Genomic DNA, 24925 nt, shown 5'->3' with positions numbered 1-24925 from the left:
AATGTGCCCATAAATGACCAGTTATCTCATGTGGTCTCTTGGTATCATCTCCATTTATTGATATTCACTGGTTTTCAAAGTTTTTTTTAAAACTCAGAAGTTGAGGAATATTTTTGGGTGTAAGAAATAATACAAGCAGTACAACCAGCCTTTTTCAGAATATTACATGGAATTTGGAATCTATCACCCTTAGATTTGAACTTTTTTCTGGCACAAGTGGATTTTTCTCAAACACTTCCTTTTCCTCTATTACACCTGAAATGTTACTGGTGTTGTCAATGTGGAGATTTATTCACAATTTTCTTAGGCTATCGCCACAAAACTCACTTTGAGGACTATGAAGAAGAAAGGTGTCCGTTTTCTTTCGATTCCCCCTGGTATATCTTGGGGGATCAATAGTAATTGTTGAATAAAAAGTGAATGATTAAATGAATTAGCCAAACACCACATCTACTCTATGCTTTGACTTAATTAGAGCTTTCAGACTGTGAAATATGAATCCTGTATCCACATTCATGTCAATTGATTTATAAAAAATTACCCCAAACACTCTCTGCCTATAAAAATAACAAACACTCCTTATCTCATTAAATTATGAGCTCTGAAGCAATGAGACACATCATAAGATGCTCAACATCACTCATCATTAGGGAAATGCAAATCAAAACCACAGTAAAATACCACTTTATACCTCCCAGAATGGTTAGAATTAAAAAGTCAAGAAATGGAAAGTGTTGGTAAGGATTTGCAGAGAAAGGAACACTTGTGCACTGTTGGTGGGAAGTAAACTGGTGCAGCCAACGTGGAAAAAAGCTGAAGCTTCCTCCAAAAATGTAAAATGGAAATACCATATGATCCAGTATGATCTTGTCGTTTGTAACAACATGGATGAACCTGGAGGGTATTATGCTAAGTCAGATAAGTCAGACAGAGAAAGGCACATCCCACATGATCTCCATGTATGTGGACTATAAAAGACAAAGAAACAAAAAAAGAAACAAGAAGGGTGCCTGTGTGGCTCAGATGGTTAAGCCTCTGCCATTCATCTCAGGTCATGGGATGGAGCCCTGCTTTGGGCTCCCCAGTCAGCAGGGATCCTGCTTCTCCCTCTACTTCTACTGCTCTCCCTGCTCTCTCATTTTCTCTGTCAAATTAATAAATAAAATCTTAAGAAAGAAAGAAAGAAAGAAAGAAAGGGAAAGAAAGAAAGAGAGAGAGAGAGAAGGAAAGAAAGAAAGAAAGAAAGAAAGAAAGAAAGAAAGAAAGAAAGAAAGAAAGAAAGAAAGAAACAAGAGCAGAAACAGACCCATAAGTGCAGAGAACAAATTGAAAGTTGCCTGGGGGCAGGGCAGGTGAAGGATGGGCAAAATGGGTGAAAGGGAGTGGGGAATACAGGTTTCCACTTATTTAATGAATCAGTCATGGGAATAAAAGTGCCGTATAGGTAATAGAGTCCAGGGTATTGCAATAGCGCTGTAGGGTGAAATATGACACCTACACTTGGGGGGAGCATAGGGTTGCATATAGATTTGTTGAATCACTGTGTTGTACACCTGAAACTAATGTAATATTGTGTGTCAACTGCACTCAAATTAAAAAAATGTGAACTCTGCCTTATTCCTTAAGCCCCAGGGCCTCTGGGAGTAGCTTATCAGGTGATCTGGCTAGAATCCTTTCATGGCTCTTGCAAGGGCTGCAGTCTCTGAACATGGTTACGTTTGGAGGATACATTCCCAAGCTCACATGGCTGTTGGCAGAAGGCTCCAGTTCCTGGCTGCACAGCCCTGTCCACAGCAATGTTCTCGACATAGCCTTCTCCCGAATTAATGATTTGAGGGGCAGTTGGTATAATGCCACACTGCTTTCTTTCTTTTATTTTCTAGTTTTTTCGAGTTCTTGTTTGCCTCACACATGCTCATTTACTCCTGATTCTATTACAAGTGTCACTGAGCCCACTGTCACATAAATGAGAGGGTTTTGCCCAGGGGCTTGGATGCTCTATCTGGCGATCTCGGGGGTAGTGGAGAAATAAAGGTTTCAGCAGGTAATGCTGATTATCAGAGTAATTTCCAGGCGCTTAAAGAAGCTGAGAGGAAAAGAGGAAAGTTCCATGGATTCAGTGGTTATAAATCACGTGGTGATCACACAACTACTCCCCTTCCCTTTTTGTTCTCTCTCTGACCCTCATTCTCCTTCTCCTCTTCCCATTACTCTTCTCCCTCTTGCTTGTCCTCCTCTTTCTTCCAGAACTTCCTGTGTTTCTTTTCATTGTCTCATCCTTGCCTCTCCTCCTCCATCTGTCTTCTGCTCCCCGTTCCCCTCCACCTTCTCCCTTCTCTCCCGCTTCTCCCTCCTGACCTTCTTCTTCAGCAACAGCTGGGCCGGAAGCACTTCCTCCTGCTCCATGCGAGCAAACCCAATGCTGTAACTCACGGTGCCCCTCCTTCCTGGTCACACTGCCAAGGACAACAAAGCATAGTGAAACAACACCCTGCTTCTACACTGCCTGACTGGCTTGAAGCGCCCTCTGTGTATTCCATCGATACATGTAGAGTTTGATTCAACGCTGGGCTATGCAAAGCATGGTGGAAAGCCCGAGCATATCAATCATATATTTCTAGTTCCAATTTTATTTTCTTCATCCCACTTTCATGCTCTGAAATTATCTTATAACACAGTTGGTCTATCTTATTTAAAATATGGTAACACCCCAGTAGGCAGTCTATAAGCATGTGTTGAATGAATGAATTCATGATTCCTGTTGTTTGATGAAAGTATTTTGAATGTTTCTTGCTTAAGCATTTGTGAAATTCCAGTGTCTGTCCTGTTTAGTTTTTTTTTTTTTTTAAGATTTTTATTTATTTATTTGACAGAGGGAGACAGCCAGCGAGAGAGGGAACACAAGCAGGGGGAGTGGGAGAGGAAGAAGCAGGCTCCTAGCGGAGAAGCCTGATGTGGGGCTCGATCCCAGAACGCCGGGATCACGCCCTGAGCCGAAAGCAGATGCCCAAAGACTGTGCCACCCAGGTGCCCCTGTTCAATTTTTTCTCATTATAGGTAGAGTGTGTGCTTGGGTACTCCCACACCATGCCTTACCTTCTCCCTACCTGTCTTTTCACCCAGACTGCAATGGATTCACTTGTTCTATTTCCGACTAGACCGTAAATCCTCCCAGAGGAGGATTCCAGTGCTCCCGACCAGCATGTGTCTCCAGGCCCTGACATAGGGCTTGGAATGTTGTATACAGTATTGAATTTGTAAGTATTAAGCCACAGTCTAACCCGGGAGACAAAAACCAGGGTCCAGAGACAATACCATCAGAATATAACCACATCAGTTCCTTAAATGGAGAAAAATAATGTAAAAAATTGTTGGCCAAATATTAGAGAACCCACAAGACAAAAAGGACATGTGAAGGTATAAATTCCAAAAGTCACTTCCAACTCTAGGTCTGGGCAACAAAAGGAGGGGATGGGAGTGTTAATTCTGACCAGATTGGAAGAGATGCCCCCAGAGTTGAAATTCTGACTTTGGAGACTGGGTGCTATTTAGGTGGTGCTGGGGTCTCAAGAGTTTAGACAAGAGACCATTGTGTCTGGGACTCACTCCTTTGGGACGGGGCAGTGGGGGGGGGGGGTGACCTCCCTGGCTTGTTCTGAGATCTTTCATAGGTCATGGTAAAACGGGTTCTGGAGATGTGGAAACCTGCAAAATTGCACAAATAATCTTATGAAATTAACCCTTCTGGTTCTTGGGTACAGGGGTATGGCTGGACTTTGCATGACAGAGACAGAATGCAAATCTCTCTTCCTACCCCTGCTTCCCCAAGCCTTCATTTGCAGATTTCGGGAGCTGGCTGGCAAAGAAGAAATGCTGTCTGCAGAGGCCTAGCCCCAGTATTACAAAGAGCAGTACAAAAAGTGGGCCTGAAACAGATAGCAACATAATAACTAGTGCAATAGGAGTTTAATCCTGGGAATTGTTTACATAGGTTTCAAAAGAGCTGAGAAACTGACCAGCAAAAGGGAATAAAACCTGGAGATTTGCAGCAGCAGGAAACCACTGACTGCAGCCCCCAGGCGAGAGAGTCACTGGTGTTGGTGCTGGAGCTGCCGCCAAGGTGACCTTGCCTCTAGAAGCTGGAGCCCCGGCAGAGATGCAGAGCCCTGCCAGGTACTTAGCTGCAGGCAGGAGAGTGGAGTGAGTGACAGTCCCCCCGTCTGCTGGTGCTCCTGACCCCTGAACCCATCTCATGCTGGAGGCTGGGAGATTCATGGGATGATAGGAGGAATTCAGCTGCAGAAGGGTGAGTAGTGGATCTGAGGGTAAACAGGCCTGTTCTTCAGACCGGATAGAAGCATCACTCATTTCACTGCAGGCGGGTATCCCTAGCGCTGTAAGAGCAGTGATCTCTCGTGGACTTCCATCCTCAAGCCAGCACCGGGGAAGGGGTCGACTCACTGGAATGCGTGGAGGGTGAGAGTAGTCGAATTCTGTTCCTAAGATCTTTTCTCTCAAAGCCAGGTAGCCAGATTTCTCAGGTAACTACTTCAAGATTGGCACACACAGCTGCTGGCATTCTTAAAGCCTTACCCACTCAAGTAGAACTCACGACTCTTTCTTTATAGCCTTGCTTATTTCTACCACGAAAGCCGTGAAATGCTTTGTTGTAGTTGGCTCTGCTTTGACCCATAGTCTGCACTGCAGAGAGCAGTCTGGGGAAGGAACCTCTAGGTTGGGGCACAGGGATAGCAGGGAGTGTTGACTTGTTAAACGTACACGACTGACCTTGGGACAAAACAAGCTCCAGCTGTAGATTGGATTCTTGTCTTTAACCATATGAAAAGATATCAATTATCTAAGTACATAAATTTATCCCATAACACATATAAGTACCAAGTTTATGCAAGAGATATCAGAGTTGGTTTTAAGGGGGTTTTAAGATATATGAGATGGTTTTGCTTTAGTTTGAATTTTCGCTGCGGTTTTTAATGTGGTGTGTTCTTTCAAAAGAATGGTCTGTGTCTTTTATTATTCTATTATTCATATTATTTGCCACCATCAGGCAAACCATCCAGGGGGCAGGGCCAGAGTCAAAGCTAACGGGTGGGACTGGGGATGGAAAGCACGTTGAGCAGTCCCTTTCTTGGAGACGCCTTGTTTTATCAGGTCCTCAGCTCGGGGCGCCTTCCTTCTCCATGGTGGGACACCCGGCTTCTGATTGCTTTCTCGTTGTTGCTGGGTGGTGGACGGTCCAGGTGGGCCAGAGCTGGGCTACGTTGACCCTTGGCTCTGGCTGAACTTCCAAGCCCCCCCCAGTGAGTCAGGCATTGGATGGGGATGTTGGGCCTGGTGCTGAGGTGTAAGGGAGTCTCCTGTGCCCCCCTCTATATGAGTTCGGATGAGGACCGGCATACAGAGTGGGCTGCTCCCCCAGGTAGTTAAAAAAAATTCCGAACATTTTGTCATGTACAATTTCAAACACACAGAAAACCTGAAATAATTTTACAGTGAAGATTGGTCTACTTACCACAGATCCTCAGTATTTTATTATGCTCGCTTTATCGTGTATCTACTTATGTAGCCATTTCTCTATTATCCATCAGTCCGTTTATTTTACTGATGCATTTCAAAGTAAGTTGCAGCATCAATGCACTTCTCCCTGCATAGTTCAGCATTCTTATCATTAACTGAGGTTTAATATTTTGTGTATTCTTTGATTTCTTTCAGACATACAGTGCACAGACCTTACAAGCGATAAGTTTTGATAAATGCATTGATTTTCTTGTGAAATATTTTTATGACCTACTTCTAGGTAGTCTCTGAGGCATATTTGCATGGTTGAATGGATCGGTTTCTCAATATTTATCTTCTTGGCAAGAACAGGCACAGTTGCTCTGTATAACGTCAGCTTTGAGAATAACACCTGCAGGGGAATAATGCTCAAAAATGTGGGTTTTAAAAAAAAATGTTTTGCTTGGTTTTATTTGAACTGAACTAAGTTTATAATTTTTAGGCTCCAACAGTGTTGGAGTCAAAGGAATGCTTAAATAAGAAGCACGCTGTGGAAGCTGACATACATTTGTACAAAAAATATTCAATGCATTTAAACTCCATATGTGAATCTGTGAGTAGAAGTGGTGACGGGAAGTCATTAGATGTGTTGTTGATCTCTTAATGAGAAGGTGGATATGTTTGAAATGTATACTTTTGGGTATGTGATCATAGGAATATATTTGAACTATATTGTTTCTTCAAGGATGCATATGAGTGTCCAATGATTTCTGAGATTATGTCTATAATCTACATGAGTTCTATAATTAATGTAAGAATACAGAGATTCTGGTGTGTGTTTGGTGTGTCAAGATATGTGATTGGTGACTAGAGAATTGGGCAATTGAGCATATTTGTGTTTATCTGTTTGTGTTTGGATTGAAAAGAGGCAGCGTGAATGTTAGTAAATAAATGGCTGAATATGACTAGTGCTTTGGTTATGGGAGTCTCAGAATGTCTGGGACTGGGCACGCTTGTGTGCATACATGTGTTTCTATCCCCTGATCAAGGACAGATTACCATAGTAATGGATATGGATGATGACATCAGGGATGATGAGGCCAAGAACAGGATTCTCCTGGGAGCAGTTCTCATATGGCCCAGCTCACTACTCATTGATACCACCTTCTCTATTATCTCCACTTTCCCTCCTCACACCACAAACAAACGAGCCCTGGGATTCTAGGGTCATCATAAATATATGAGTTGTAGGAGAGTGAGTTGATGCTGCTTTTCCTGCTGGACTCACAGATCAGTACATCCAGCTGCAGGGAAAAGAGCCATCACTCACCCAGTGAGTGCCCTTCCTTCGGATTGCCCATGTGGGCTCCTTATCTAGAAGGAGCCCGCTCTTACTGCAACTTCAGATAGACTCTGCCCCTCATATTTCCCCTCCAAACATGAGCCAAATCTTTGCCGGCAAAGTCAAGGATCACAGATTCTGATGCCAGGTCTCATCTTCACCAAAACCCTGATACCAACCCATATACCCTTAAAGTTAAGGAGATCTAGATGCATCAGATCTAGATTTGTCTTCAGTGTATTCCAGACCTTCATGTGTCTGCAGTTGGAATTGTCTCGTATACCTAACTGTTGGGTGTGCAGCTGGAGACAAAGACCAGAACCAAACGAATTGAAGTCATTCAGCCATGTGTGGTATTCAATCTTAGCTAGATTTTTAGTATTGACTATGTCATGGGAATATAATTGGTGGGACTATAACCATGGGTTTATTAATGCTGATGTATTCTTTGTGGCACTGTGTGTATATGTGTGCGTGTGCGTGTGTGTGTGTGTGAGTGTGTGTGTAAGTCTGTGTTCTGGAGAGTATAAATATGAGAAGATACTTGAAATATATTGTATAATATATTATAGCTACGAGTCTTCCTAAATTCTGTGGTTGTGGAGAGTATAAATATGAGAAGATTCTGTGGTTCTGGAGAGTATAAATATGAGAAGATACTTGAAATATATTGTATAATATATTATAGCTACGAGTCTTCCTAAATTCTGTGGTTGTGATAATGTTGAGTGTGACCAAAGGAGTGCATGATAGTTTCTGTCTGCGGGATGTGTGATAGTCCCTATGGATATCTGAGTGCATAAGTGTATGCAGGAGTATAAACATGTGCATTTAATGGTACCTTTGTGTGACCATGTATATGTTCCTGTTCATCCACATCCTGTGCGGAAGAGCCACGTTGTTGTATCCGTCTCCATCTTCTTGACTGTTCTTCCTGGGTTAGCCGCATGGAGGAATCCTTCACTGATACCCTTATGGTCCAAACAATGAGAAATGTTTGTTAGGTGGTGGCACAGCATGTTTTCATTGGGGTACAAGTTTTCAGAGTTGCTCTCTAGACTGAGGATGAAACTGCGGAGTGTGGATAAAATATGCCCTTCTGGTTTACCTAAAGTTGCATACCAGGATTTAAGGACAGTGGGTTATATTCATCTTGTGAGAGAGACCTTAGTATCTGTTGGTTCTCTTAATTAAGAGTCTTTCTGTTTCTTCAGTATGTGGAAATAATCTTTGAGGGAAGATGATGAAAAAACAAATCTGGATAGGCTGGATTTGAGAAGACTCCTTGGAGACATTGTCTTTAAACCTGGGTTGGGAGAAAGACATTTGGGGGGGGGAGGGGAAGGGGGAAGAAATCCCACCTGTTCAAGGGTTCATTTGGAGTCTCGTTTGGATGAGAGAAAACAACAGAACAGACAATTCCTTCTCGCGGCCCACATACTTCCAGGATTTTACTAACATCCGGGTGTTCTCCAGTCTCTGGGCATCATCTAATTTCACTGTGTTTACTAAGAGGATTGGGAAAAAGATGGCATTTCTAGAAAGTCAAAGGAATAAAGAGTCGTTATAATGACATAGGGGAGTCATTATGCTTAAATTCCAAAGAGGAACTTTATTTTATATTTAAATTTTAAATATAGATTTTCCTAGTTTTATTGTGATATTATTGACCTATAGTATATGTCAGTTTAGGGTATACAATGTGATGATTTGATGCACATATATTACAAAATAGCACCACAGTAAGATTAGTTAACACCTCCATTCCCTCACATAATTTCCATTTTGTGTGTGTGTGAGGTGATAACATTTACGATCTACTTTGTTGATGACTTTCCAGTATATATTATAGCATTGTGATTTATAATCACCCTTCTGTTTTTAGAATTACAGAATTTATTCATCTTAGAGCTGGAAGCCTGTACCCACTGACTAACATCTCCTCATTTCCCTCACCCCCCCCCCCCCCGCCTCTGGCAACCACCACTCTATTCTCTACAGAATGGAGCTTTAACTTTGAGATATCAAGTACTATGAAAATAGTTACAGAGATATTTTGAATTAAGGTTGAGAAGAAGTCTTTTTTATTTTTAAAGATTTATTTATTTATTTGAGAGAGAGAGAGAGAGCGTGAACCGGAGGGGCAGAGGGAGGGGAAGAAAGAATTCAAAGCAGACTCCATGGTCAGAATGGAGCCCTATGCTGGGCTCGATCTCACAACCCTGGGATCGTGACCTGAGCTGAAACCAAGAGTCGGATAGTTTACTGGCCGCCACCCAGGCGCCCCAAGGCTGAGAGGAAATCCTTTATGGTATGGTTTTCTCAATCTGCACCATTCTGATTGTGTTTACTTTTCCTGGTGTTAGACTGACACTGCTTAAGGAGAAAGACAAAGGAAGAGGAGTCAGTAACAAAGCCACAGAAAGAGATGCCACGTCGGGGGAAACCGAGTTGCCAACAATATTAACTCTGATGGAGAGCTTACATGGATGAAGACAGACAATGTCTCCATCCAGTTTAGCGGCAAAGAGGTCACTGGTGAGCATAGAGGTGAGGGTAGAGAAAGTCGTTTTGGTTGGGAGGCGGAAGTGTGAAAACCACAATACCATAAATTGAACAGCGATAGAAGGTAAGGTCAATAAGTTTGAAACCCTGACTTTCAGGATCTCAGAAAGGAACTGGAAAAGCAGACATATAAACAAGCCCCCTTTCCATGGTATCTAGAGAGACAGTGTTTCAAGAAGTTTGACTAAGAATTAAGGAAGGTAATAGAGAGGCAGCAAGAGAGGGAAGGTTGTGTCTTGATGATGGTCTTTCTGGTCCTGTACATGCTTATTGCCTGAAGGGAAAGAGACAGAAAAGGAGAGGCTGGACATGCAGTACAAGGGACTAATGGAAGAGGTTTCTGCAAGAGATAGCAAGAAATGGAATTCTGGAGGTGGGGGGGTGACGAGGGGTGACATCTCTTTCTCAGAAACCAGTGGGTAAGAACAGATAAAGATGTGAGTTTAAAACTTAGCTAGTGGTAAAATGACTGTCGGCGTGTCTCTGTTCCAGTAAAACACTTGCTGCTTTGGTTTTATCCAGCTCTACACCCAGAAGTTTGGCTATAGAAACTATCAAAGGTTGGGTTTCCTGTATGAATGTGAAAGAGAAACAAAGAAAAGATGAGGGTACCAGTCCCAGTGGGAGAGTGGGTCGGAGAAAAATTGAGGGGGAGCTCATAGACAGGCCAGGATAATATGGGAGAGTTCTTGAGATGCTGAGAGCAGTATGTGGGCATGAGAAGGTAGGAGAGGTGGAAGGTCGGAGGCTGTTGTAATAAACTAAAAAATAAAGGAATGTAAGATTTCAGAGGTGGAACTGTTGGTGATGACACATCCAGGGGCAGCCATGGGACGGGGAGTCTGAGGAGAAATCTCGGTAAAGGTTATTGAAGCTCTAAGTTCACAGGGTAGAATTTTCACCTGCACCATCAACCAGAGGGTTCCCAATGGCATGGGTGGTGTTTCCTTTTCCCTGTTTATCTTAATTTCTGTCTGTCCCAATTTTCTAGGAGATGGCTTCTGGGGTGAGATAGGGGAAGCAAGGGGATGATGCACTTTAGGGGGAAGATTAGGGGGCCTCATTCATGTTGTCTCTGGCCTTGTTGCCTTGCCACATCATGGGCACTCACCTGATCATCACCCTTCATGGAGTTTCCACCATGGACCAGACAGGGTACTGGGCACCGGTGATACCGGAATGAGTAGAACCCAGTTACTATCCTCAGAGAGCTCATAGTTTAATGAGAGAAGCAGGAACATAGACAAACACTCAATCTCTAACCTTTTGTGTTGGAGACAGGATGTCTGAAAGAAAGTGAAGAACTCCCCAAACACACCCTCTGGGGCTCACCCCCCCCATCTGTATTCTCCCACCTGCCTGCCATGTTGAGCCTCAATGATACCCCCTTCCAGCCAGCCACACTCCAGCTGACAGGCATTCCGGGGATGCAGGCAGGCCATGCCTGGGTTGCCCTGGTTTTCTGCATCCTCTACCTGATTTCCATCACAGGCAACCTCAGCATCCTCGCTCTGGTGGTTCGGGAGCCTGCTCTGCACCAGCCCATGTACTACTTCCTCTCTATGCTCTCTCTCAACGATCTGGGAGTGTCCTTCTCTACACTTCCCACTGTGCTTGCTACTTTCTGCTTCAACTACCGCCATGTTGGCTTTGATGCCTGCTTGGTTCAGATGTTCTTCATCCATACGTTCTCTTTCATGGAATCAGGCATACTGCTGGCCATGAGCTTTGATCGTTTTGTGGCTATTTGTGACCCACTACGCTATGCCGCTGTGCTCACCAACAGCCGCATCTTGGCTATGGGCCTGGGCATCCTTGCCAAGAGTTTCATCACTCTCTTCCCTTTCCCCTTTCTGGTAAAACGACTGCCCTTCTGCAAAGGCAGGATTTTGCATCATTCATACTGCCTCCATCCAGATCTCATGAAAGTGGCATGTGGAGACATCCATGTTAACAACATCTACGGGCTCTTTGTCGTCATTTTCACCTATGGCGTTGACTCGGTGTTCATCCTGCTTTCCTATGCATTGATCCTGAGAGCCGTGCTGGCCATCGCATCGCAGGAGCAGCGGCTCAAGGCACTCAACACCTGCATGTCACACATCTGCGCAGTGCTGGCTTTTTATGTGCCCATTATTGCTGTCTCTATGATCCATCGCTTCTGGAAAAGTGCCCCACCTGTTGTTCATGTCATGATGTCCAATGTCTACCTGTTTGTACCCCCCATGCTCAACCCCATCATCTACAGTGTGAAGACAAAGGAGATACGCAGAGGGATCTTCAAAATCCTTCATAAATCCCAGAGCTGAGGAAGGCCACTGAGAGAAGTCCTACGGAGAAGAGACTGGGGCTGGCTTGCCAGCTTTAGGAATGCTAAAGCACGGGGCGGGGAACAAAAATCTTGAGCTGTGAATATGGAACTAATAAGAGAACATGTAACTCAATGAAATGTCATAAACATATATTGAACTTTTACCATCTGAAAGAACTTGTGCTAGTCACTAAGAACGTTCTAATGGTGAACAAAGCATATTGTTAAGTAAGAAATAGACCTATCAAGGAAAAAACATAAAAATGAGTAACAGATGCCCCGAAAAATGTGTGACATATATGGAAACAATGAAAATTTTACCGAGCAAACAGGCTGAGCACACATAATCCTGCCACCACTCAAGAGTGAGGGAAATGATAAACATTAGACACAAAATTCTGTGAAGGCTTGGTGCTTCGTGCGGAAAAGACCTATTTGGTTTTCGGAGATCAGGATAAGACTGTGTGTGTGTGTGTGTGTGTATGTGTGTGTATAAAGTAGTTTGTGAAGGATGAGAGGGGTTAGGGTACTTGGTACGGAGTGGTAGGAAGAAGAGAAGATGATGATCTTAGCATAAATAACTGCCTGAGAAGAAATCTTTAGGCAAAGGAAGGCTAGAGCCTTACTGTTGCAAGTGTGGCCCAATGAACAGCAGCACTGGTATATCTGGTGGCCTGTTAGAGAAACAGAACCTTAGACCTCACACAAGACCTCCTGAATTCAAATTGTATTTAGTAAGACCTGTGGGTGATTAAAGCTTGAGAATCCCAGTGCTACTCTTCAAACACCACTAAGGTAAGGCCCATGTGATGTGTAACAAAAACAACAAGACTCATGAGTTACAGGAGTCTGGAAAAGTGATTCTCAAAGTGTGATTCCCAGACCAGCATCACCAGCAAAGTTTGGGAATTTGTTAAGTGTGCAGATTCTCAGGCCCTCCCTCAGATCTCCTAAACCAGAAACTCTGGGAGGTGAGGTCTAACAATCTGTGTTTTAATAAGTCCTCCAAGTAATTCTGATATAATTCTCAAAGCTTGAGAAGCTTTAACTCAGAATATTGGCCTAGAATATTCAGAAGAATTGTAAATAGCTTTGTTTAGACAAAGGGGAGTTTTCATATTGAGAAACTTAGGAAGCATGATCTTGAGAAGATTGTGGGTGGTTCTCTCTCTTTTTTAAGATTTTATTTATTTATTCATTATTTTTTTCTTTAAAGACTTAGCAAGGTTTTTATCAGGGGCTAGTCAGGTAGGCAATTTCTATTGGCAATACCAAAATTGCAGGCCTCCAGGAGTAAAGCAGTGGCTCAGCATAAATCACATCGTCTGCATAAACAGTTTGAGCCTAGTGAGTCACTCTTAACAGTTTGGGTGGTGGGAACCCCCTAGAGATCTAGGTTCCCAGATGCCAACTGAGGGCCACTTTGCAAGATGACCGCTCTAAGCGTAAGCTGTCTCGGGCCTGCTATGTTAACGCTTTCTGCACACCTAACACCCCACCGATAAAGATGCTTTTCAGTAGAGTCAAGCTTGTGCCATGAGTAAATCTGAATATCAGTGAGGTTTTCATGGTGAAGAACAAAACAGCCTCGAGAAGCTTATTCCATGAAATTTGGCATAGGTGATTCCATGAAGGATAAAATCAGCTACTGGTGCTGGTGGCGATCTGGGAGACTGGAGTTCTGACGTTCACCTGTCCTTGTAGAACAGTAAACTTAGTTGAAGATCTGGTATATCGTGACGCCACAAAAGCACTCAGTGAAGAAAGAACCCAAACGTTCCGCCCGTTTAAGCAAGAACCACTGTCCCCTGGGTTTTGAGGACTGTAACGATTTCCAGCCTTTGCTCACGTGAGTCTGCTCTGTCTTGTGAAAACTCTCCCCACAGGCACCCCTTGAATTAACGCACGATCAGAGGCAGCAGAGAAGTTATCACACTGTGGGTGGGCACACAGTGTCTGAGGGCACTTGGGCATATGCGTATTTACTCATGGTATCTCGAAATTAAAAGTCCCTAAATAATCCCCAGCAAGGGTCTGCTCCAATTGTTCTGCTTGGCTGAGATCCAGTTGTAGGGCTCCTGGCTTTCAAGGAGTGCCAGACTCACCTCCCTTTCTCCTGACACCCTTCCCCAGAAGCTTACTCCGAGGATAGTGTGTGCACAGACAAAATTTTATTTATTTATTTTAGAAAGAGAGAGAGAGAGAGGAGGAGGGGCAGAGGGGGAGGGAGAGGGATAAGCCAACTCTGCGCTGAGCACTGAGTCCCACCTGGGGCTCCGTCTCATGACCCTGAGGTCAGGACCTGAGCCAAAATCAAGAGTCAGATGCTTAAGCGACTGAGCCACACAGGTGCCCTGTGGGTGGTTTTTAAAGCTGGGGGAGACTGAGTGCAGGACAGAGGCATATGGCGCTGGGAGGTGAAGGGAAATGCAGACTCACAGCCTCTTACCTCCACAAGGTGGTGCGGGGGGAACAGGGCAGGAGCTTCACAGAAGGATTTGATGGACAATCCCCAGCCCTTCCACAGTCACTCTGAGGCCCCTGTCCAGTCATGTGATTCCCTTCTTTACCCCCCAATTCTCACCCCATGCCATCACCGCCTACCTGGAATCCAAAATTCAGGCAAGCTTTAATTTTAAGGCTGCCCTCTAGGCAATTAGAGGGGAGAAAAAAATCAGTTGTCTGTCACGGTGGGATGTGGGACCTTGCCAGTAGTCAATGGGATTTCAATGCATACCAGTCTCTTGACCAACACCTCTCCGAGGCTTCTCTCTCTTTTCTACAAAGGCTATGAACTTCTTTCTAAAGATTATATTTCTTTTTTTAGAAGGGCTATTCCTAATCTGGTTATAGTCTTCTACACCAAACGTGCACTGGCATTGGGCCCATCTTTGCTTTGCTCTATTATGGAAAATCCTACTTGTACTCCACAGGGTGCATTTATTTCTCTATTCAAGCTTTATGGGGGAAAGTGTTTCGTAATATCCCCAGAGATAACCTTTAACACTTATAAAAGTCCCTTTTGTGGGGATTTGTACAGATGTTATGTTCAGTATTTTCACTCCAAACCAGTACTTAGGATTTCTGTTGACTTTTCCTGTCAATTAACGGAAACAGAACCTAAATCTTAAAAGTCAAAAAAAAGAGATAATGGCAGTCACACCTAAAATCCTGCACCTAGCACAGTGTGTGCTATGCCCAGTACCTGTTAATTCAATGAACAACCAAACGACTAATTAAATAAATGAATTAATCAATCAGATCTGACCTGATGCCTGTTCCCCATCATGTTGTCTCTAATGACATGGCTCGAGTCACTTGGCCCTATGACTTCTCAAAGTCTCACCCCTCCTCATGGGGCTTATGCCCAATCTGCATTTTTTAAGTCTCCCCCCACCCCAGTGAATCTCTGACCTTATTCACAGGGTTGTCATCTGCATTCTCTTGAATTCCATTTCGGGGTTCCCAACTTATTCATCTGACTCAACCAATTCTACAGTAGTGGAAAGCAGAAAGTGCTCTTAAACTGCCTCTCTGAGGTACTTCAAAGTTCCTCATGAGGAGGGGGACATTGTCTCTATATCCATCATCTGTTGGCTTTCCCCATGTATCCCACCCCTTGATTAGCAAAGGGGAGAGAGCTCTCCTGCTATGCCTTCTTTAAATATATCTTTACCCTATTTGAAACTGAAACAAGGTGAGGTCAACTGGAATACTTAGTGGGAAGTCTAGATATTTGGAAAAGAATGTGTTAGGGGAATCTGAAATTGGGGACTCCAGCAGTACTTATGATAAGGATAATTATCATGTGAGGTACAATCACGTTAAAAACTGTCACTTTCTTCTTTTCATTTGAACATCTACCCCTATAGATAGGTATTAGCCTTCTTATGAATTAGATCCCGAGTTGAAGAAATGCTAATCTCTTGACCTCATGCAGGTGGTAGATGGTAAAACTAGGACTCAAACCTACATCTCTGTGACTTTGAACCCCACAGTCTTTCACCTGGGATGTCTCTCCTGGAGGAGACCCCAGAGCTTGGTGAGGGGTTGAGTGCAAGGGATGGGAGTGAGAAGTGAGTAGGGAGCAGCTATGACGAGTGGGCGAAGGAAGCTATAGTCATATCCCTTATTGGTTAGATCCTGGGCTCCAAGCTCCCTTGAGCTCTCAGTCCTGGCGTTTGCCCACTGGGGTCTAAGTTTTAGGTTCTGTCTGAGATATAGGTTTTAAGCCCAGAATTTGAGGATGTAGACTCCTGGTTCTGGGCTGAGAGTTCCAGTTTCAAGACTGGATAATGGGGGTCCAGGGGATGTTGCCGTGGAGCTTGGGGGAGTTTGACTTCATCCTCTTCATCACAGGGAAGGAGTTAGGATTCTTATTTTCTGTGTGGAGAGAGGGAAGTATATTTAGGAGATGTGTTTTTCTTTTCTTTCTGTTCCCAAGGTGAGACCTAATCCCCCTCCTTTTCCCGTCACCAGCTCAGCATCACCCGCAGGCACACCAGGGCCCCAGGGACTTGGTCTCTGGAGACTCTCACTCAGAGACATACGGAGTCCGCCTCGTCTCTTGGCTTGTGCCTGCCTAAGGCTTGTTTTCATGCCCTCGTGAGCTCTGACCTATGCTCTTTCAATCTCACTGCCATTTCACAGAACTCTCTCAGGTGAGTCTGAGTCTGCGTCTCCAAGCTATGCGTGCAAGAATACGTTTCGGTCTACAATTCCATCTGTGCCTCTGAGGGTCTCCTGGTCTCTCTCATGGCTCTGAATCTTTGAGTGAGTCTCTGTCAAGCTATGTATGGGCTGTGTATTCACAGCAATTTGTTTGGCCTGTGATGGGGAGGTTTAAAAAAAATATATCCCCAGATCTTATTTTCATGGAGGTTTCCTACAAATAGAATAATATTTATTCAAATGCTCCTATGTCCTCCCACACACTTTGAGAAAGGGTGCTGGAAAGTGGTTTAGAGAAAGACACATGATCACATGGCAGGGGTTGAGAGCTGGCCTCTCTTGGGCCCCACGCAGATCCACAGCTGTGATATTCTCAGTGTCATGGAATGAGAGAGATCTTGGCAGGCTGGACATCAGGCCAGAGGGCAGAAAGAGTTGAAAGGGCCTTTAATCCCAATTCAGCAGGTGCTGGAATTGACCCTTCAGTATTCCCATCAAGGATTATCCAGTCTTTGCTTGAATATCTCCACCGACCAGAAGATTATCACCCTATGGTGCAGCTTTGACTCTTAGAAAAATCTTCCTAACGTGGGCTCAAGACTGTCTCCGTGTGAGCCCCACCTCACGTAGCTCCTCTTATACCCACTCCCACACTTTCTACCTCTTCTCTGTCTCCTTTTCTCAAGACACAACGGGTTCCTTCCATGTTCTTTGAATGACTTGATCCCCTTGCCTTTGAGTGTGACCCAGCTGGTTTACTTCCGATCTAGAGTGTGGGACCCAGAGCTGAAAGCACTTCAGTTATGGTCCTGAGCAGTGTGTTCAGGCTTTTATTAATTCATGATTTCTTAAGCATGTCTATGTGTTAGAATTATATGACGTGCTAGGAAAGTAAGAATGGACAAGCAAAGTCCGACCCTAAAAGAGCTCAAAGTAGGACAGGAAGGACAGAGGCATGAGTGTGATTCTAGCAAAATGGGAAAAATCTGTACACAATATTTTAAAGTCAGAGGTAAGAAAGTTATTATTTCTGTTTAAATAGTATTAGGAAACGGTGCAGATAAACTGAAAATTTTGAGTATGAATGATAGTACGAATTAAGAAAATTATCAAAGAAGATAAGAAACTGTAAGCAGGGGGAAAAGTATGGAACTGTAAATGTATATGTTAGGACATATTATCTTCTGAATAAAGTACTTCTGTTAACAAAGACTAAAACCCATGAATTTTTTATAAGCTACATATTATACTGTCGTTCCATATTAGAATTATTCTCGAGACACTCTGACAGGAGGACTTGTGGTAAGGAAATGAAAAATCAGGTACTTTATGCAGCTAAAGGCACTTAGCATAGGTCATCTGAAGAAGGGAAGATTACAGATTATTATGATTGGACAGGTACAATTTATTTCCAGGTACAGTGTATCCATTCAATTATTTATTTATCCAGTTAAAGTGTTTACTAAACTTCTGTTATGTGTCTGACCCTGTGCTAGCACTGGGTGTCTAATGATAAAAAATGAAAAAAAGGCAATACTGTCTTTACTTTGGTGGAATAGGGGATATAGGCATTACACAAACAATTACACAAGTAAATACATGTTTGCAAGTTAGGATGTATTTTGCAAACAATTAACAGATACCATGAAGAATAATATTCAGGTGAAACTTGAAAAAGATTATTGTGTCTCTGTGTCTGCAGCTATTATATACAATGTGGAGGAAGCACATTTAAGCCCCATGTAAGGAAGCACTTTAGAAGTCAGTGCATCTAACCAGATAGCAGCGTTAGGCGCAGTGAGCTCCCCATCACTGGGAGTATTCAAGCTGAGTGTGGGTGACAGTTTGATAAGGATGCTGTGGGGGGTATCCTATCAATAGGTGCAAGATTGGACCCTAGAAAGACTGTCTGATTGGCAACTGAATCAATAGACTTCTGAAAGGAGCCACCTTAGAAGGTCTCCTGGTCTCTTCCACCTGCCCCCAAGTCTGCATAGAAGGCAGGAAAAAAAAAAATGTGTGTCTGCCATTCTGTCCTTTTCACTGCATGTGAAAATAAAGAAGACCAACTTCACCAGCATTTCCCCATTCTTCTCCCTTAGGTGGCTTCCATTTCTTATACACAAATAAAAGTGGTACTATTATCTCCGTATTACAAGGAAAAAACAAAAACAAACAAACAAAACCCCCTTTGGATCAGAGTATAAATAAGTTGCCCACATCACACATCTAGTAATCGGCGGAGTATGGATTTTGACAAGTCTGATTTATTCTAGTGTTTCTGCTCTCAATTTTTAAGCTATGCTGTTTCTCATAAGATTGGACAGTTCCAAATATCTCCTTTACATGTAAAATTTTAAGATTCTAGAGGGAGGAAGAGGAGGTGAGAAGAAAGCATCTGTTCTATTTTTACCCAAAATGATGTAGATGGCTCCAACTTCCCCCACTTCCTTCCATCTCCTTCCTTCAGCCTTTGAGGTGGGTTGCTAAGACAGAAGACCTTCAGGAGGAAGCTAATTTCATTTTTTCTTCCAAGTGTCAGGTGAAGACATTTCTGCTCTTGGTGACATGGGAGCTGAAAGTAATGAAAGTCTTGATGTCCTATCTGTCTTCCTAACTGGCATCCCGGGATTGGAAGCCCAACATGGCTGGCTTTCCATTCCCTTCTTCACCATGTATATTGTGGCCATTGTGGGTAACAGCCTAATCATGGCAGCAGTGCATGTGGACGCTGCCCTCCACGAGCCCATGTACCTGTTCCTCTCCTTGCTGGCTGTGACTGAGGTGGGTGTTTCTGTGTCTACACTGCCCACTGTCATGGGTATTCTTTGGTTTGATGCCCGCCAGATTGACTTTGATGGTTGCCTGGCCCAGATGTTCTTCATCCACACCTTCTCTTGCATGGAGTCAGGGGTCCTGTTGGCCATGAGTTACGACCGCTTTGTAGCCATCTACAATCCACTGCGATATACAGCCATCCTGACCCTGTCCCGTATCATCTGCATGGGTCTGGGAATCACATTGAAGAGTGTGACATTCATGGCCCCACTTCCAATCCTTTTGAGGCAACTGCCCTATTGCCACGTTAATGTCCTGTCCCATTCCTACTGTCTCCACTCAGACTTGATCCAGCTGCCTTGTGCTGATACTAAGCTCAATAGTATCCTGGGTTTGTCCATTGTCCTGGCCACTTTTGGGCTGGACTCACTGCTCATCGTGGTGTCCTATGTGCTGATTCTTTACACGGTGTTGGGCATTGCTTCTGGGGAGGGACGGCGGAAGGCCCTCAACACGTGTGTGTCACATATCTGTGCGGTGCTTTTGTACTATGTGCCGATGATTGGCGTGTCTGTGATGCATCGTGCTGCCAAGCATGCCTCACCCCTGGTCCACACTCTCACGTCTAGCATCTACCTCTTCGTGCCTCCCGTGCTCAACCCCATCATCTACAGTGTCAAGACCAAGCCAGTCCGACAGGGAATTTTCACCTTGTTCTCCTGCAAGAGGAAGTGGCTCTGAACCCGGCCAGTGGGACAGAGACTTCAAGTCACTCCATAAACTCTGATGGTGTTTCTGCTGGGAGCAAAGCTGTATACCAGACATTCTGTGGAGGAATAGGAATGAGGAATTCAAAGCATTGTCACAGGCTTGACTCTGGATCACGAGTCATCCCTAGCCCTTCTCATTTCACATCTTGTCAACATATGCGTGTCTCCGTACGTACATACGTGCATGTCTCCCATAACCACATGTGACCAGCTTGAATGCAGAGATAGTGAATTTCACTTTTTCATTTCCCCTCAAGTCCTAAGCAAAAAAGCCCGATAAATAGTAAGTTAACAGTAAAGGCTGGACTCTTAATGATGTTCTAATTGAAATAAAACAAATCTCCTGTTTTGATAGGTTAGGCAGGGATTAATATCCCCTAAGAAAGAGAGATCATCCTAGAAACGTGCCTTCGAGTAAGGTGAGCATACTTTCTGGTTTTCCCAAGATAATCGTGGTTTACACTTAACTTTCCTCAGCATCATCATTCATAGAGTACTCTCTTTCCCTCCCCAGAATGTCCTTGTTTAAACAATAACTTGCATGGGAACCTACTTATAAAGGAGCCTCCTTCCTGTTATGTAAGGAACCAGATTCTATACAGTCCATATCCAATGGTCTCCACCCTAATAACTTATGTACTAGGAGATTCTGAGGTTGAGGCAGCTGATTAAATTGCCTCAGTTTAGGCCTAAAATACAACATGGACAATCTCAGAATGCCCAGGTGTCAGATCCTAAGAATTCTAGCAAAAGCCCCAAATTTTGTTCTGATAGACTCTCAGCCCCTATTGGTAGGGCCAAGTAGGTCTGGTGTCACTGTGCCTGGATATTACAGTTTTTCTTTCCTCCCCTCCTCTTAGCCTTCAGTAACCTCAGCATGTCATGTGATGGGTATATTTTTATATGTTCCTTGACCTTACCCCTCCTTCAGTCGTGTCAGCATGGGGTTGGTTGTATCTGCCTGTGCTTTTCTAGGGTTTCCTGGAAACCTTTAATGGGAAAGACCATTCTCACACCTCCTAAGGAACACAGGGCTTTGTGTAGACTGCTTCATCAGTAACTGGTCTCAGGTTTTCAGCCTCTCTGACTTCAGGGCCTCCAATTACAATGGAGATGTTTTCCTCACCATATACAGTTCTTCCCAACTTCATCCAGCTTATCAGGTGATGGTGACCTTTTTGTCGCTAATGACTAGATTACATGCTTACTAGGGACAGTTTCTATAAAGTCAAGGTGACTGGTTATTTCTTACAACTGCATGTGCACCTACAATTATCTCCAAATAAAAAGTTTAATTTTTAGAGGCTCCTGGGTAGCCTAGTCGGTTAAGCCTTCGACTCTTGGTTTCAGCTCAGGTTGTGATGTCAGCGTCACGAGACCGAGCCTTGCATCAGACTCCATGATCAGCATGGAGTCTGCTTAAGACTCTCTCTGCGCCCCCACCCCTGCCAAAATAAATAAAGTATTTTTTAAAAACTTTAATTTTTAAAAGGACATGCAAAATACAAAATCCAAATTTTATATTAGATTTAACAGGCATACAGTTCCTCAGAATTTTAGAACGTCTGCTCTTCAAAACACATTACTAAGAAAACAAAAAAGCAAGCTAAAGACGGGGTAATTATTTACAATACATATATATCACAAAAGACTTGTATACGGATTATATAAAGACCTTTTACAATATGATAAAATACAATGCAATTAAAACCACAGTGAGCAAGGACTTAACTTAGCCTGACTAACATTGAAAAGACTGACAATGTGAAGTGCAAGCAAAGATGTTACCTATTGCTGGTGGAAATGTAAAATAGTATGAGTGCTTTGGAAAACTGCATGGCAGGCACACCCAGATATTTACACAAGAGAAATGAAAGCATGTATTTACCAAAAAAAACTTATATAGGAATGCTTTTTCATAACAACCCCAATATGGTAACAACCGAAATGTCCACCAACAGGTGAATGGATGAGCAAATTGTGGCTCTCCATACAATGGAATCCCACTCAGCAATAAAAAGGAACAAACTATCAGACACACAAAGACATGAATGAACCTCAGAAACATGGTGAGCAAAGGAAGACAGACACAAAAGACTAATGGGATAATTTCATTTATATGAAATTCTAGAAAAGGCAAAAACTAATCTATAGCGACAGAAGGTAGATCAGTGGCTGCGGGGGGCTGGTGCGGGGGAGGGGATTGACTGGAAGTGGTTAAAAGGGAAGTCTGGGGGGGATGGAAAATTTCTATATTTTGATTGAGTGGTGGGTATCCATCTTTGTCTAAATCTTCAAACTGTACCCTCATAATGTGTACATCTAATTTTATGTAAATTATAAGTCACTTAGGTTGATTTTTAAAAGACAAAACACAAGCCTATATTACGTCTTAGATTCAACACATACAAGAGTACTCCATCGACTTGCTATTAGAGTTTCTTTTCTTTTTTAAAATTGATTTAGTTTTTATTATTATGTTCAATTAGCCAGCATATAGTTCATCATTAGTTTTTGATGTAGTGTTCAACAGTTCATTAGTTGCTTATATCTAAATGCTCACTAAAAAAAAAAAAAAAAGGCTGATTTCCTCAGTAACATTTCTCACATGACAATGTGTTAGTAACAAATTGATATGCACATCTCAGTGCCTGGGTGTCTCAGTCGTTTAAGCATTTGACTCTTGATTTTGGCTCAGGTCAATGATCTCAGGGTTGTGAGATCGAGACCCTTGTGGGGCCCCGTGTTTAATGGAGTCTGCTTCTCTTCCTCTGCCCCCCTACACTCTCTCTTTCTCTTTCTCAAATAATTAAATCTAAAAAAAATCAGCCCCCCAAAACCAAATACTGATACATAACTTCTAAGAAAAAAAAGTGCAGTACTGTAGCATAATGAATGTGATATCTGCAGTAACTTAATATTAGCCAATTTTTAATATACATGATACCACTACTTTTTCCTAATTCACAGGTTAAAAGTTGTCACTGGAGTCTTCTGTTTTTCACATATTACCTGCTGTTCAATACACAATGCAGATATATATATTTACACTCAAGCCATGGCTAGAATCTAGCTCCCAAGATGAGAGGCAAAGAAATACAGATAGATACCAGGCTAGAAATCAATAATCATAAAAATCCATAATAAAAATGCTCATATTAGGACATAAACAACATGTCAAATGTTTTACCCTTTGCAAACAATGCAGAAGGATTGTTCAAGCATATACATTCACTTATTAGTCCTGGTAAGAGTGGTTTGTTAGACAAATTAGACCAGTTTGGCATTTTTATAAAGAAATGTTTAAATCGTTTTTTTATTTTTTATATTTTATTTATTTATTTATTTATTTATTTATTTATTATTATTATTTTTAAAGATTTTATTTATTTATGTGACAGAGAGACAGCCAGCTAGAGAGGGAACACAGCAGGGGAGTGGGAGAGGAAGAAGCAGGCTCCCAGCGGAGGAGCCCGATGTAGGACTTGATCCCGGAACGCCAGGATCACGCCCTGAGCCGAAGGCAGACACTTAACGACTACGCTACCCAGGCGCCCCTAAATCGTTTTTTTAAAAATATTTTTCCAGTATGGAATATAATCCTCAAATAAAATTTTAATTTACAAAAGTCTTGAGTTAATTTTCTCATTGAAAATCTAATAATTTTTAACTTCCATATTTATTATACTGATTTTATTTGTCAGATAAAATTGTTTCCAGAAATATTTGTTTATGTGAATGGGTGTGACCATTGCTGCTAGTTTGTCATTGTTTCTAGGCCCTCTCAGCTGGCAGAGGAAGGAAATCTATGTCCGTATACTCAACCTGGGTCTACACAAATATCTGTGAACATTTCTGCATTTAACCATCGGCAACTGCTTTGAGCTAAACGTTCCAGCTCCGGTGCATGGATCACTCAAGCCTTCTCCCCTTGCTTTTCTGTAACTTCCCAATCGGATAGGGAAAACCTGGCTCCCACGATCTGTCATCCATTTACTTAGCGGTTCGATTCCAGCACACATGTAGAGTGTTGGTAAAACTGCTAACTGTACGGCCGTAAGAAATCGCTTCACCAAGCAGAGAACAGCATTTAGTGTTCTTCGTTTTATCTTTAGTCTTGCAGATTCTAGCCCTTTGAAAGGTTACTTAGGTCAGCAACTCCTCCCCACACCCCACCACCCCACACACGCACCCATCCCCTTAAGTGCAGTTGTTTTGTATTTTGTAATAGAATTATGTTTTTTCGCCGTATTCTGCATTCCATCCTGGGAATGCCTGATGTCCAAAGTGATTTTTTAAAATTAACATACATTATAGTTCACTCTGTGCTGCTATGAAGTGCTGCGGGTTGTTTCAAATGCATAGTGTCATGTATGCACCGTTCCGGTATTACAGAATGATTTTACCACTCTAGAAAGTCCTCTGTGCTTCACCAATGCAACACTCCACTCTCCCAAATCCTTGTTTATCACGGATTAGTTTATTCTCTTTCTAGTATTGCCTTTTTTTTTTTCAGAATTTCATACAAATGAAAGTAAACGTGTAGATTTTTAAGACTGGCTTTTTTCATTTAGCAATACACATTTAGGATTCATCTATGTCTTAAGTATTTTGACATCTCATTCCTTTTTAATTTCTGAATAGTATCCCATCATCTGGATGCACCAGTTTTTTTTTAATCCATTTACCTGATGAAGGACATCTTCGTTGCTTCAATTATTCTGTCTTTGCTTTTTTGCTTATTATTTGCAAAAAGGTTCTCAGGTTCCCGAATGGAATCAGATCCCTTCTGTAGCAGTAGCCTGGGCTCTCTTCCACTTGAACTAGTACAATCCACTTAACATCTCTAAAAAATTGATATTCAATCCTACTTCCTCTTACATATCTCATTTAAAATAATTTTAAAAGGGTCAAGAACCATGAAAGACTATGGACTCTGGGAAACAAACTGAGGGTTTTAGAGGGGAGAGGGTG

At 42.8% G+C, this 24925-nt stretch overlaps 2 protein-coding genes across 2 annotated transcripts; both read left to right on the top strand.

Moving 5' to 3' along the window:
* Positions 1–10785: 10785 nt before the first annotated feature.
* Positions 10786–11730, top strand: LOC113248227 (olfactory receptor 51I1). The gene has a single exon (XM_026489584.3). It carries the CDS (start codon positions 10786–10788, stop codon positions 11728–11730), a length of 945 nt encoding a protein of 314 aa, XP_026345369.3.
* A 7241-nt stretch (positions 11731–18971) lies between these two features.
* Positions 18972–19922, top strand: LOC113248226 (olfactory receptor 51I2-like). The gene has a single exon (XM_026489583.1). The coding sequence runs from the start codon at positions 18972–18974 to the stop codon at positions 19920–19922; it is 951 nt and encodes a 316-aa protein (XP_026345368.1).
* Positions 19923–24925: the final 5003 nt, after the last annotated feature.

This window comes from Ursus arctos, unplaced genomic scaffold (genome assembly GCF_023065955.2).
Source record: "Ursus arctos isolate Adak ecotype North America unplaced genomic scaffold, UrsArc2.0 scaffold_22, whole genome shotgun sequence".
NCBI classification, from domain to species: domain Eukaryota; kingdom Metazoa; phylum Chordata; class Mammalia; order Carnivora; family Ursidae; genus Ursus; species Ursus arctos.
The sequence above is the reverse complement of the archived record's forward strand: the minus strand, read 5'-3'. Positions and strand labels throughout refer to the sequence as shown.

Excerpts from the sequence above, each read along its gene's own strand:
- LOC113248227 (XM_026489584.3), top strand. The coding sequence starts at position 10,786 with ATGTTGAGCCTCAATGATACCCCCTTCCAGCCAGCCACACTCCAGCTG.
- LOC113248226 (XM_026489583.1), top strand. The coding sequence starts at position 18,972 with ATGGGAGCTGAAAGTAATGAAAGTCTTGATGTCCTATCTGTCTTCCTA.